Source organism: Notamacropus eugenii, chromosome 3 (assembly GCF_028372415.1).
Source record: "Notamacropus eugenii isolate mMacEug1 chromosome 3, mMacEug1.pri_v2, whole genome shotgun sequence".
NCBI classification, from domain to species: Eukaryota; Metazoa; Chordata; class Mammalia; order Diprotodontia; family Macropodidae; genus Notamacropus; species Notamacropus eugenii.
This window is the reverse complement of record NC_092874.1, coordinates 303,861,856-303,876,231: the sequence shown is the minus strand read 5'-3', so window position 1 is coordinate 303,876,231 and position 14,376 is coordinate 303,861,856. Positions and strand designations below refer to the sequence as shown.

Genomic DNA, 14,376 nt, shown 5'->3' with positions numbered 1-14,376 from the left:
GCTGGAGTGCGGCTCTTACCATTCACTCCACCCTCACCATCCCTTAAATGACCTTCTGATCTCTTCCCACACACGGCCAAACCAAGTGCTCCTCCCCCGTGACATGGTCACAGACTCAGTGTCCAAATGGCCTCAGAGGCATGGGTACTGCCCTCCTGCAGTACCTGAGCAAGACTTGGGTCTCTCAGGCCCTGTCTCTCCCCCTTCCTCCCTCTCTCCCTGTCTTCTCTCTCCTCTCCTCCTCCTTTCCCTCTCTCTGACACACACGCAGAAGCAGACACACAGACACACCCCTCTTCCTTCCCCTCGCCTCTGGAAGCAGCCCACTCCCCTTTCAGACAGCTCACTCTTAGGTTTTTCCTTATCTACCTCAGTGCTCTCAGACCCAAGCACAACAAGGCCAATCCCCCTCCTACCATGATGACAGCCTTTTCCCAGGTTCTTGCCCATCCTCAATGCCTCCTTGAGACACACTGCAGCTGATCAATCTCCTTTTCAAACCTTGGTGCCCAGGACTGGGCTCTTCAGACAGTGAAGTATGACTGAGGAAGGGAGGCCAAAGGGACTCTCACCTCCTTAGTCCTGGATGCTCACAGTCACCCACAATTTCTGGGCTAACTTCACCTTGTAAAATGATATGGAGCTTGGGTCTACTAACACCTCCTGCTCTTCTTTCCCAAGAGCTCCTGTCTAGTCATCCCTGTGCCTTCATGATGTGTCTGGCAGAATGATCATACCCTCTGTGCCTTTAGCCAAATCATTGGGCCCTACAGAGCCCGCAGCTCAGCAATGACCACACAGTGGCAACACCACAGCCGGCCATGTATGGATCAAGGTGAGCTGAGTGGCCCTCCTCACCCAGGAAGTGAGGCTGGAAAGTCACAGGATTCACAGTCCACCCACCTGTCTCCAAGGTGGCCCCCTCAACACTCTCTTGACACAGGTTCAAGACTGTCTGGAGCCTATGCCCAGCAGCCAGGCCCTGTGGGTCACACTCCAGGCGCCCTCTCCTCTAGCACACTCTCCAGGCCCCATGGGCTGGTTCTTCAGAACTCAGGGATAATGGCACGAGTCAAGAAATCACCAAGATCTGGGTTTAATCCTGACTTGGGCACTCCATGAAACTCTCTAAGCTTCAGTTCCTGAGGATAATCAGAGCCCCTCTACCTCACAAGTAATCTATGGAGAGCTAATCTATGGGAATCCCTCACTCCTCTACTGATACAAGTTATCAAAGTTGCTATTAAGGTTCATCCGGGTCAGGGAGTCCGACGGCACACAGGCAAGCATCAGGGGCTCCCTCACCTACCCTCCATTTTGGGGATCTATGGCCCACAACAGCAGTCTTGGCTTTCCTTGCAGCTCACGGCACATGAGCTCACCTCCCATGGCGCTCGCTGGCCTGGGTCTCTGCCCTTGGCCTCCATTTCCTCTGCCCACCCTTTGAAACACAGGCTTGTCCATGTGCCCTAGGCAGCCTCAACACTCTTTAGGAGAATTCCATTCTTGAGAAAGTATCCCATCCCTCTGGAGCTCACCCCGGCCCTTGTCAGATCCCCCAAATAAAAGGGATGAGCCTGGACACCTGGGCTGCCAGCCCACCTCTTCTACTGAAGTTTCTGCTTTGATGATCTTTAGGAGGACCACCCTCCTGAACACAATGCCCCTCTCCTGCCCATCCTCCTCCTCAGCCTCCTCATTCCTCATCTTTGGCTTCTGAACGCTGTTCTCTCCAGGCTCCCCCACTGCCCTCCTTCCCCGCCCTGTGCTCCTCGGGGTCCTGACCTGGTTCAATGTCCAGCTCGTCCCCATGGGCCCTGCCTGGGCCCTCTGTTCCAGGCCTCAGCCACCTCATTTGTCCCCACACCCACCCACTGAGCTCATGGGGCCCAGGCTTCTCCCAGATGCCTCTGGGGGCCAAGGGCTTGAGACCTCGTAGATGCTCCTCCATCTCCCATTTGCCTTGAACCCGACCTACCACCAAGCCCCCCTGCTCCATCTTCATGAGTGGCCCCTTTCTCCAGTAGCTAATGCTGAGGCTCAGGACTCAGTCATCTCTCCCCTGGGACTACTACAGATGCATCCTCTTCTCCCCTGTCCTCCTGTCGCTCCTCCTTTCTCTCTCTTCTTTACTTCCTCCAAATCCATCCTTCACTCTCCTTATTCATGGACTCATGACTGAAGACTCTCTGGCATCTTATGGCTAAGTCCTCTAGGCCTTTTTCCTGGACCTCTCCATGATGCAATCCATCCCTCCTTTTCCCATGCCCCCAGACCCCTAAGTTTCCCTTCACCTGCAGTCCCTGCGGGATTCCCACCCACCCTGTATAGCACAGGCCCAGATCATGACCCTTGACCGCTGGCTGCCCACAGGCAGCCTGAGCAGCATAGACAAGAGGGCTGTGGGGAGGGGCCGGGGGTATCTGGTGCCCAGCACTCACCTCCAGTAGGCGAGATATGGCATCAGGCTGGGCTCGCAGGCGGCTGTCATAGCATGGCCAAATGACTCGACGCCTGCTCTGGGGCGCACCTCCATCAGGCCGCTCCTCCTCCAGGGGCTCAGGGGGACCCTGGGCCAGCTCCCAGTCATATGGGGGGCCCTCAGCCAGCGTCTCCCGAGTATAGAAATCCCACACCTTCAGGTTAGACACATTGCTGTAGGGTCGCAGCACCTGAGGAGGAGGAGGGGGAGCCGTTGTCCCAGTCTGTGGGGCCCTGGCCCTCAGCTACCTGCTCAAGCCCCTTGACCCCTCACCTCCGTGTCTTCAGGGGCATACATGTAGTTGTGAAACACGGGCGTCTTCTTGCTCAGCCTCTCTACATACTCCCACACGGATTTACACGCCTGCTGGCTTTTCCTCTCACCCTTCTCTTCATATAGCAGGCCTGGGCGGGGGAGAGAACTTAGCCCCCCTCCTCCTGCACGGCCCCAACCCCGGCTCTGCCCATCACACCCTTTCCACACGGCTCCCACCCTTGGCTCTGCCCCCCTACATAGACCCCACCCTGGCTCTGCCCCCACACATGGCCCCCACCTCAGCTTTGCCCTCTCACATGGCCCCTACCCTGGCTCTGCCCCCCTACAGCATACTCCCCCATCCCCCTGTAGCCCCCGCACCCAGCTCAATGCGCTCATAGTCTGAGTCCAAGAGGAAAGTACGGAAGCGGTGAGACACATGATGGTAGCTAAGGAACTTGAGGTAGAACTGGCTGAACTCAAACTCCATGGGGAACTGCAAGTGCACCTAGTAGGTACGGCAGAGGCAAAGTCACAGGTGGGGTCACCCCCCCACACACCTGCCCACTCCCCCTCCAGCATCACAAACTCTCCCTACCTGGTGCACACAGTCTAAGAACTGCAGGAAGATGGGGGCAAAGCCACTACTTTGTCCCGCCAGCGTGTGGGCCCCTCGGTGAGTGAAGCGGTGTCCGAAGGACAGCCATTCCTTCTCCACCAGGAGCCGGAATCCCTCCAGAGTGCGGTAGTAAGGGTCCGAAAGCAGCTGCACTAAGGATACCACCTACCTCCCCACCCCATATCAGCATGTCAGGGCTCACATACATGTATAAATGCTGCCCCAGGGAACCCTGATCTAGGTCTGGGAGGCACCAGAGGCCAATCCACTCAGTTCAGGGGGGAGGCTGCTGGTGGCAGAGTCAGGGTTTGAACTCAGCTCTCCTCCTCAGGTGGCACCCACAGACACTTGTACTCCTGGGCTTGGGCTTCTATCTCCCAGGGGGCTCTCAAAGGGTCTGGGGGGAGGTCAGCCCAGCCCCTGGCAGCACAGGGCTGTCCCTTTTTGTGGCCCAGCTCCCTCTCTACCTGTACCCAATTTTCTTAAGTCTTTGCAGGGGCTGCCCCAGCCCCAGCCCCCTCCTGACACTTCCTTGGGCATACACCATCTCTGCCTCCGTTTCCCCGGGACTTAGCTCAGGGTAGGCACCTGCTCATCCAAGTTTGTTGCACTGAATCCTTTCCTTGCACCAGTCACGTGACATGTCCCCCAACCCCCACACAGAGCACACATGTGTACACATGCACATGCCCATGCCCTTTACCTGTGTGGTAATGTCCCATCCATCCTCCAGGCTCACAAGGACAGAGGACCCTGAGTCCAGCAGCTCGACCACCAGCACAGATACCTGAAGCAGCTTGTGAATCTAGAGGAGGTGGGCAGAGATGTGGCCTGATGGCATTGCCCTGGGCAGCCTTGCGCCATGTATGGAGCTGTGGTCCCAGGTGTGTCCGTGCCCAGACTTTCTTCAAGCCTCCGTCCCTCTGACAGTGCCAAGTGTGGGTCTTGGTCACTCCCTCAAGGTGAAGCCCACCCTTCCTGCTCCCCTCAGACACTGGGCCCGGCTCTCAGGCAAGGTCTCTTTATAGTCACCACTGTCCCCGGGTGACATGGCGGGCATGGGCAGTGCAGTCATGGTGGATATCAGTGAGGGGGTTCTGGGCAGGCATGCGCTGGACTCAACGCCTCTGATGCCTCCAATGCCTCTGACGCCTCCCACTCTAAGATGCTAGGCTTCCTGCTTGTCTCTCTCCCTCCTCCTCGGAAAGCTGGGCTAACCTGTGCCCCCTTTGGCTAGAACCCATCCCTTGTGGAGAACAGGCCCCTGATCCAGGCCTGGATTTCCTCCTGCTTCCTGGACTGGCTCCTCTACCTGACTGTCCCATTTCACTCATGGGCACAGCCCTGGTGAGGGGCTCTAGGGTCTCTCCCTGGAATCTCAGGGCACCAGAGCTGACAGGGGTTTCTCAAGATTCAGCCAAAGGTCGTGGCTCTCTTATCCCACTCCATTTTACACATGGGCAATAAGAGAGAGCATTTGAACCCAGAGCTTCTTCCTCTACAAATCTTTCTTGCTAAGCTGCCCAAGGCAGCACTCTGTTGAGGAGATTGAGGCCCAGGCCAGACAATGGGAAAGCTGCAAGGCCCACCCCCAAACCCATGGGATCATCCTTTCGCTTCCCCAGGCTACGGGAAAGCTGCAACCTGTCAGACAAAGGATTGCAAGGGAGAGCCTCCCACATCTCCAGCCTTTGGGCCCAGGGACCCAAAGGACCTCTCCCCTCCCCCCACCTGGCACCCCCTCCACAGAGGCTGGTGGTCATTGCCTCACCAATTCCTGTGTTCCTTAAATAAAGGCCCTCCAGCTAAGGGGCCCTCCATGACCCAGCCCTCCCTACTGGTCCAAAGAACGTGTCCTTCAAGGTTCAGGGGTTCTCCCCAGGCAGCCTCCCCAGAGCCCCCCTCACCTTCCTTCCCCCTACAATGCCCAAGCCAGAAGCTCACTTCAGGTGCAAGTCAACCTGTGCTCAGGGTCAGAGAGATGGGGGTGGGGGAAGAGGGGGCCCTCCTGCAATGCGGACCTGGCTCAGCCACTCAGACTCCTCCAGGGAGCGCAGGTAGGAGGTTGGACTCTGTTCCCCTGCAGGGCAGCCAGGGACGCAGGCCTTCAGAAGCTTCTTGAAGCTAGCTTTGACCTGCCTCACTTCAAACACCTCGATGGGCACCAGTTCCCACTGCTGGAGGGGGTCTGGCCTCACACCCTACGATAGAGAAAAGAGGGAATGTGAAGAACCAGCCATGATGGGGAAGGGCCAGGCAGCATGGCCTCCCTCAGCCCCACCCGCCCTGACTCCTGGCTCACCTTGAGCTGGGCCTTGTCGCCAATGATGTAGAGGGCCGCGCGCTGGGGACGTAGGAAGCCCGGTTCTGAGGGAGCCCCGTTGGGCTGGGGGGGTCCCAGCAGGTCCTTGCCCGCCAACCTGGAACCCACATCCACTCCCAGGCTGGATCCACCGCTGCGGCCACTGGCCCGAATGCTGCCCCATTTTCCTGTGGGGAGAGAGCTGGGGATGAGTGGGCCAGCAAGGCTGAGGGCGCCCACGACTTACCTTAGAAACGGGGACAGCTGAGAGCAAAGCCTGGAGCCCCCTGCTCTCCCTTGGGGAGGGCCCTTCCAACTACAACTACATGGTGAGTGCTCAGGGTGGGGACCCACAAGGCTTAGAGTTAGTGCCGGGGTTGGTTGGCGCATGTGAGAGCGCACCGGCATCAGTGCTCAGTGAGGGATGGAGAGAGGGAGCGAGTTAATGACCTGGGCAGTGATGGGGACACAGGCAGAGTTAGTGCCCGGGGCTTACGATACCTCGGGGAGCGGTCCGTCTGGTGACTGATGCTGTCGTGGGGTTGGACAGAGTGGTGACCCTGGCTCTGGGACTGGGTGCTGAGGGGGCACAGCACAGAGACAAGACTCAGGCCCCAGCCCCGGGACAAGACCCTGACCAGCCACAGGCCTGTGGCCCCTGCTTTCTTCCTCACATTGCACAGTGTCTCCAGGGGCCTCCTCACTTCTGGGCCAAACCCCAAAAAATCCTGCACTGCCAAGTGCCTACAAGAGGACACCCTTCTCCAGATACCATGAAGGCCCTGGTTTTGGGAGCATGCCTCAACCTCTCTACAGATGGCAGGCACTGCCTTCTTACAAGGCCCTCAGTCTCTACTGAGACTGTCCCAAGGTAAGGCCCACCAGGCAGCAGGTGGGGGGCAGAACAAGGATTTGGAGGCCCCTGAGGGAGGTATTGCTGGGGAGGGAGGGCTACCTCCACTCCAAATTCAACTGGCTATACAAAGGAGGCCCAGAAGGGGGGGTTCAGGAGAGGCTTGGCTGAGAGAGGAGTCAGAAGAACATTGAGTACAGAAGGGAGAACCAGCTGGCCTGGCCCTCAGATTCTCCTGCCACCCCTGCCCACCAAGTACTGGCCGTGGCTGTGCCCACAATGCCATGCTGCCTGCTCGCTGCCTGAGGTGGCCCGCCTACACCACTGTTGTGAGGCTCTGCTGGCTCTCCAGGGCCTCCACTCAGAACCCTGGCTAACACCATCCCCTACGATGTAGTCTATACTTCAGACACCTTGGACAAGTTGCAGCCACTCCCAAGTCCAAGATCCTCTGACCTTGATGCCTCCTGGGCACTGCCTCCAATGGCCCCCTCTCCAGAGAGAAAAAGCAATCATGACAAATGCCACGTGACCTTGCGCCATGGGAGCTAACCACTGGGCTAAGAACAAAACCAGGAAGCACTTGCCCTGTGCTGGGGACACAAGACAGATGGGAAGTGGTCGCTGCCCTCAGGAGATCCAGTCTCATTTCTGGTTGGTGTGAGAGAGACGGGCAGAGTCTCAGACAGTCAGCCCAGTCAGCCCAAGTGCCCACAGTAGACACTGAGTCCTCCCCAACCTATGCCTCAGCCCCTGCCCTGGCACATAGCCCAGACCACGGGGACCAAGCACCTGCAATGTGCTGGATCCTGGGGCTGTGGCAGCAGGGCTAGCCCACAGCTCCCTGGGCACTCACCGTGACTCGCCATGTGTGTAGATGAGAAGCCACTGAGGGTGTTGCGCCCGGAAGCAGCATCAGCATGGCGGGGCATGGAGCTCACCACTGCCTGCAGGTACTTCTCCTGTTCCAGGCTGCTGGAGTCAGCCTGGGACTGACCTGGGAAGGGGAGAGCAGGCAGGTGAGTTGAGGAATGGGCACACACACACAGGTGCATGTGCTGACGAACCCAGCCCACAGATCCCTACCCCAGGGACCAGGCTCACACATGGTCTCCCCCCAACCACGTGTCCCATGTGACAGGGTCTGACATAGGAGGGTAGGCTGGTTGGGGTGTGGGCCCAGAAGTGTGAGAACCCAGTAAAGGAGCCATGGAAGGCCAAGGGGCATGGGGATGAGGATGGAGGAGGTGAAGGAGGAGGGGGCCAAGGCCCCTGAGAGGCCTGAGCTGGACAGACTGTCACCTGGGGACGGTGCATTCTGAGCCTTGAAGAGGCCCACCACTCCTTTGCCATGTAGCCCCCCTGACCGTAGCAGAACCGCCTTTGAACGGCTGCTCCGCCAGCATACAACAGGGAAGCGGTTCTGACGGTAACAGCGGGAGATGCGCTGCAGGGTGTTGTCCTGGATGCTCTGGGGTACGATCAGCAGCCCTGGGTAGCTAGAGGTCAAGAAGAGGAAGCAACTCAGAGAGATGCCCTGAGGCTGCCTGTGCTCAGGGACCCCCTGGAGAGGCCCAGGATTTCACTGTGGAATGGCTCTCATACAGTTTCCCTTCCACCAGTGATAACCTGCATCTCTCCCACATCTCCCCATTTCTCCTGCAGCCCCCTCTAGCCTTGCCAATGCTACTGTCTTCTGCAACCACCACCCTAGTTCTCCTTCTCTGGGCATGCACCAGCTTCTCCATGTCCCTGACTAAGGCTCGGACCCGTTCATCAGGCCCTGCTGGGATCCAGTCAGAAAGCAAAAGGGCCATCATTGTCCTCGCTAAGCCACGAGGCAGCCAAGAGTACACTGGCTTCTGTGGACCCCTCGTGGCCTAGTGGTCAACTAAAACCTCAAGATGTTTTTACCATGAAAAACTGCTGTGGCATTCTAAGTCTGAGCCTGCCACATGGCCGCATGGTGATGGCTGGGACTCCAGAATCACCTTGCTTTCCCAGGCCATCAGCCTTATTCCAGATCCTCTACTCTACCTTCCCAGCCTGAAACATGATGCAGCTGGTCAGACAACCCAGTGGTGCACTCTCTTCTCACACTGAGGCCCTGCTGAATCCTACCCTCCACCTTCTCGGATTCCTGCCTGTGACAGCCATACTGACAAGACCCTCTACATATTTCTACCAAGTCCAAAAAGGTGTGGGAAGGATGGAGGGAGGGAAGATGGTGGAGTGAGAAGTAAATCATCACACCCCCAAACAACCATAAAATAGCACCCCAAAACAAATCCTGGAACAGCAAAGCCAGCAAAATATGGGGAGGAAACAATCTTTTAACCCAAGAAACTTGGAAGGTCATCAAGAAAAGCCTGTCTCACTCAGGTGAAAGGGGAATACATTCCAGGACAGGAAGCATCCCAGCAAGTCAGTAGTGAGCCCATCTCAGCAAACAGCTGGGAGCTGGGAAATCCAGAGCCCAGAGCCCAGTGTGGTGGAGCTGGCAAATGCCAACTTCAGCACAGCCAGGGGGAATGGGCAGACACCAGCTCTGAGAACTACCATGTGCTTCAACACATGGACAAAAAGATAGTTGCGATGGGCCAGACCGTGCTTCAGCGTAGCTCCAGGGAAATAGAAACACCCTACTGGTCTCAGCATATGCCGCACACCAGCACAAGGACCCTGGCTCAGACTCCTATGAACCCCAGCAGCACCAGCTACCCCTGCCCTCAAACTCAGCACAGCATTAGACAGGAGGGTCTGCTGTGGACCTTGGGGCACCATGAGTGCAGCACCAGGCAAACGGCCAGGGCCTGCAGCTCTAGTGCCCCTTCTACCCTAGAAGCAAAGCTCAAATTTAAAAGAAAGGAAAAAGCCCAAAAACCCAACAACAACAACAAAGAATCTAACCTTTGAAAGCTATTATGGTTGGTAACGGAAGACTGAGACAATAAAGTCAAAACAGCTTTGGCAAAACCCCAAAGAAAAATTAGGAGTAGTCTCAGGATGAGAAAGAGCTCCAAAAGGAGCTTTAAAATTACAGAAGAGAGGTAGAAGAAAGACTGGTAAAAGAAATGAGAGTGATGCAAGAGAATTATGAAAAAAGAATCAATAGCTCGGAAAAAGAAAACAACTCCTTAAAAAGTAGAATTGGCCAAATGAGAAAAAGAAAGTACAAAAGCTACCTGAGGAAAACAACTCCTTAAAAGTTAGACTTGGGAAAATGTAAGCTATGAGACATCAAGAATCAATCAAATTCAAAAGAATGAAAAAATAAAGAAAATGATAAATACCTCACTGGAAAAACAACTGACCTGGAAAACAGATCCAGGAGAGACACTGTCAGAATCACTGGACTACCTGAAAGTCATAATCAAAAGGAGGATCTGGACAGCATCTTTCAAGAAATTATCAAGGAAAACTTCCCTGACATCCTGGAACCAGAGGGGAAAAAGAATCCACTGATCACCTCAGGAAAGAAACTGTAAAATAAAAACTCCAAGGAATATTATAGCCAGATTACAGAACTATCAGGTCAAGGAAAAAATAGTCCAACTGGCCAGAAACAATTCAAACTCTGGGAAGCTCTAGTCAGGATCACACAGGACTTAGCAGCTGCAACATTAAAGGGCTGGAGGTCATGGAACATGATATTCTGGAAGGCAAAGGAAGTAGGTCTACAACCAAGAATCACCTACCCGGAGAAATTAAGCATAATACTTCGAGGGAAAAAATGTCGACTCAATGAAATAAAAGGATTTTAAGCTTTCATAAAGAGAACACCAGAACTGAACAAAAAATTTGATCTCTAATATTAAGACCTAAGAGAAGCCTAAAAAGAGGAAAAGGGGAAAAAAAAAAGAGATTCAATGAAGCTGAACCGTTTACCATTCCGACATGGGAAAAGGATACTTGTAATTCTTAAAAATTGTACCACTAATAATATAGCTAGAAGGAATATACATAAACAGAGGGTACAGGTATAAGGTAAATTTGAGGGAATAGTTTAAAAAATAATTAAGGGATGAGAAAGAAGAATACACTGGGTGCAGAAGGGAGAGGCAGAATGGGGTAAATTCATGTGAAGAGATGAAAAAAACCTATTACAGTAGAGGGAAAGATGGGAGGGTGGGTGATGGACATCGTGTGGACCTTACTCTAATCAGTAATTCCCTTGAAGAGGGAATAATATACACAGTCAGCTGAATACAGAAAACTATCTTATCTGACAGGAAAGAAGGAGGGGAGGAGATTAAGTAAAGGTGGTAAAGACTGACAGAAGAGAGGGCAGATGGGGTGGGGGGACGCAGTAGACAGAAGCAAAACACTGTGAAGGAGGGAAAAGGTGAAAGGAGAGAGAGGACAAACAGGAGGAAAAATAGAACGGGGGAAAATACATAGGAATCATAACTGCAAATGTGAATGGGATGAACTTGCCCATAAAACTAAAATGGACAGCAGAGTGGATCAAAAACCAGCATCTTACAATATGTTGTTCACAAGAAACACACTTGCTGCACAGGGACACACACAGCAAAGGTAAGAAGCTGGAGCAGAATCTAGTATGCTTCAGTTGAAGTAAAAAAAAAAAAAAAGCAGGGGTAGCAATCCTGATCTCAGACAAAGCAAAAGGAAAGAGAGACCTAATTAAAAGAGATAAGGAAGGAAACTACATCTTCCTAAAAGGCATTATAGACAATGAAGTAATAGCAATACTAAAGACACATGCGCAAGTAGTATAGAATCCAAATTCTTGAAGAAGTTAAGTGAGTTACAGGTTCATGACAAGAGATAGAGAGCATTACAAAATGAAAAATAGGTAAATTTGGATTTTATTACATGAAAAAGATTTTGCACAAACAAAACCAATGCAACCAAGATTAGAAGGAAAAGCAGAAAGCTGGGAAACAATCTTTACAGAAAGTGTCTCTGATAAAGGCCTCATTTTTCAAATATATAGAGAACTGAGTCAAATTAAAAAGAATACAGGCCACTTTCCAATTGATAAACAGGCAATTTTCAAATGAAGAAATCAAAGCTATCTATAAGCATATGAAGAGGTGTTCTAAATCACTTTTGATTAGAGTGAGGTGGCAAACCTGCAGCCTTGAGGCCACATATGGGCCCTCTAGGTCCTCAAGTGTGACCCTTTGAATCCGAACTTCACAGAACAAATCCCATTAATAAAAGGATTTGTCCTGTAAAACTTGGACTTTTGACTGCACCCAAGGATCTAGGATTCCACAAGTGGCCTTGAGGCTGTAGGTTCCCCGCTCCTAGATTACAGAAATGCAAATTAAAACGCTCTGAGCTCCCACCTCACACCTATCAGACTGGTTAATATGGCAAAGAAAGGAAAATGATAAACATTGCAGAAGATGTGGGAAAAATGGAACACTAATGTATTGATGGTGGAACTGTGAACTGATCCAACCATTCTGGAGAGCAATTTGGAACTATGCCCAAAGGGCAACCAAACTGTGCATACCCTTTGATCCAGAAATACTCCTACTACATCTGTATCCCAAAGAGATCATAAAAAAAGGGAGAAAGAACTACATGTGCAAAAATATTTATAGCAGCCCTATTCATGGAGGCAAAATACTGGAAACTGGGGGGATGCCCATCCACTGGGAAATGGCTGAACAAACCATTATATATATCCATATATAAATGTAACGGAATACTACTGTGCTATAACAACGAACAGGCAGATTTCAGAAAAACCTGGAAAGACTTGTATGAACAAAGTGAAATGGGCAGAACCAGCAAAACACTGTACACAGTTATCAGCAACATTGTTGTGATGATCAACTATGAATTACTGAGCCATCCAATGATCCAAGGCAAGTATAAAGGACTCATGACTGAAAAATGCTCTCGACATCTAGACAAAGGACTAATGGACTCTGAATGCAGATCAAAGCACTTTTTTTCTTTTGATCTGTTTCTTCTTTCATAACTGTGACTAATATGGAAATAGGTTTTACATGATACCATATTTATGACCTATATTAAATTACCTACCATTTTAGGAAGAGAAGAGGGGAGAGAGGGAGAAAAATCTGGAACTCAAAATCTTGTAAAGATGAATGCCAGAAATTGTCTCAACATGTAATTGGGTAAAAAAAAATACTACCAGGAATTTTTTAAAAAAAGGAATCTATGTACTTTGTAAATGTTATCTCATGAAGATATTAATTCTGGGAGGTAGGAGCTATTATGATGCCCATTTTTACAGTTGAAGAAACCAAGGCAGACAGAGGTGAAAGATCCTGCAGCCAGAAAGTGTCTGGGGCCTCACTCCCTACCCACTGTGTCACCACAAGCCCCCTGAGACTACAAACACAAAGCCTCCACCTCAGAATGAACTGTGGCCACCATCACTGGACAGGACACAGGCCCACATAAACTGAGGCTGATGGCATGCTGAACACCCCTAACCTCCAAACTATAGGGTGGAAAGCTTTGCCAAGGCAGAGCACGGGATAAAGCAGCAGTACCTCCTGCTGCCCCTAGGCCACTACCCTATAGCTGAGTCTCTGCCAGGAGATAGACCAACCTGCCAACACTCTGATCTGGCTACAGAAAGTGGGCACTGCATCTGTGCATCTGCCCAACGCTCAACAGGACAGTGACCAGTTCTTGGACTCCTTCTGCATGGTCTCTGGGAGACATGAGAGAAAGAGCAGAACCCAGAACGTGGCACTCCCTAGTTCATGTTCAGGGCCCAGTGAGTCATAGGGAGCCCCCTGAGCCTCCTGTCTTCCTGACTTTGAGAGACAGCACCCGCAGCAGCTGAGCCTGAATGCCCCCTCCAGTTCTGTCCATCCCCTCACTCCCTCACTAGTACCTCAAGAGCTGGCTCCCAGCATTTCCACTCTCCAAGCCCAATCTTCATCAGCATCGCCTCCAAACTGCCACACCCCCAGGCTTTCTCCAGGCGTCTCCCTCCCAGGCCACGGACCACAAGGCTCTCTACTGATTCACCTTGTGTCCAGCCATCACCCACTGAGCAGCAGAGGCCCTGCAGCTCCCTCTCTGACGGAATCACTTGGCCCTCAGGGTTTGTTTCTGTATCTTCCTCCCCATGCTGCTTCCAGGCTCGGCCCCAGGCTACTTCTCTCTCCTTGGGGGATCTCATCCCATGAATTCTGGACCCACCTTTAAGCCAATGTCTCTTCATAGTCTCTCTCCACTTCTAATCTCTGCCCTGAGCTCCAGGTTTCCTGAACCTGTCTTCTCACTGACAGATCTCTTCCCCATCCTCCATCCCTGCCTCCACCATGGCCAGTTGATGGCCAAATTCTGACCACTGTGCCTAAGTCTGTCTCCTCAGCCCACCCTGTGACTTGTCTGGTTCAAACACAGGTAGGCTTTCCTCTGGACCACCCTGACATTCCCTAGAGGGTTTTCCAGGCATGAGGAGGAGAGAAAGTGGCTCTACTTGGAGTCAGGGAAGCTGGTTCTCTGTCTTCCTCCCTGTGTAACCCTGACACCATGCCTTTGTTTCTTCATATTTCTGAGAAGGTGGCCCATACGGCCCCTGAAATTCCTGGTTCCTCTGTCCTCCGCCCTTCACATGACTGAGGCAAAGCCAGGCACCTGACAAGTGAGCTCACCTGCGGCAGATGGCATACATGCGGTTGACGGGCGTGACCCTGAAGGGTTCAGACTTGGCACGGCTCAGGCTGCTGCTCAGGGTGCCCAGGCCCAGGCGCTGGTAGTCTCGGCAGCAGGCCCGTTCCACAAGGCTGTTCATGGTAAGCCTATCTGAGGGCTTCAGCGCCGAGGCAGGTGTCAGCGTGCTGGGCTCTGGCTCCTCAGACACTGTGGGGCAGAGAGCAATGACAGACCTCAGGAAA

General features: G+C 52.7%; 1 protein-coding gene across 2 annotated transcripts in view; it reads right to left on the bottom strand.

Moving 5' to 3' along the window:
- SBF1 (SET binding factor 1) overlaps positions 1-14,376 on the bottom strand; it is a 42,659-nt gene that overhangs the window by 4,930 nt on the left and 23,353 nt on the right. The window contains exons 26-36 of one of the 2 annotated variants that reach the window (XM_072596441.1): positions 14,134-14,341; positions 7,814-8,010; positions 7,368-7,508; positions 6,160-6,237; positions 5,659-5,846; positions 5,378-5,557; positions 4,060-4,161; positions 3,336-3,521; positions 3,119-3,245; positions 2,756-2,886; positions 2,442-2,672 (exon numbers count right to left, since the gene is read on the bottom strand). In XM_072596441.1, the coding sequence (XP_072452542.1) occupies positions 2,442-2,672; positions 2,756-2,886; positions 3,119-3,245; positions 3,336-3,521; positions 4,060-4,161; positions 5,378-5,557; positions 5,659-5,846; positions 6,160-6,237; positions 7,368-7,508; positions 7,814-8,010; positions 14,134-14,341 (1,769 nt within the window). The remainder of the gene's footprint in view (positions 1-2,441; positions 2,673-2,755; positions 2,887-3,118; positions 3,246-3,335; positions 3,522-4,059; positions 4,162-5,377; positions 5,558-5,658; positions 5,847-6,159; positions 6,238-7,367; positions 7,509-7,813; positions 8,011-14,133; positions 14,342-14,376) is intronic. The other variant, XM_072596440.1, reaches the window with a different exon arrangement.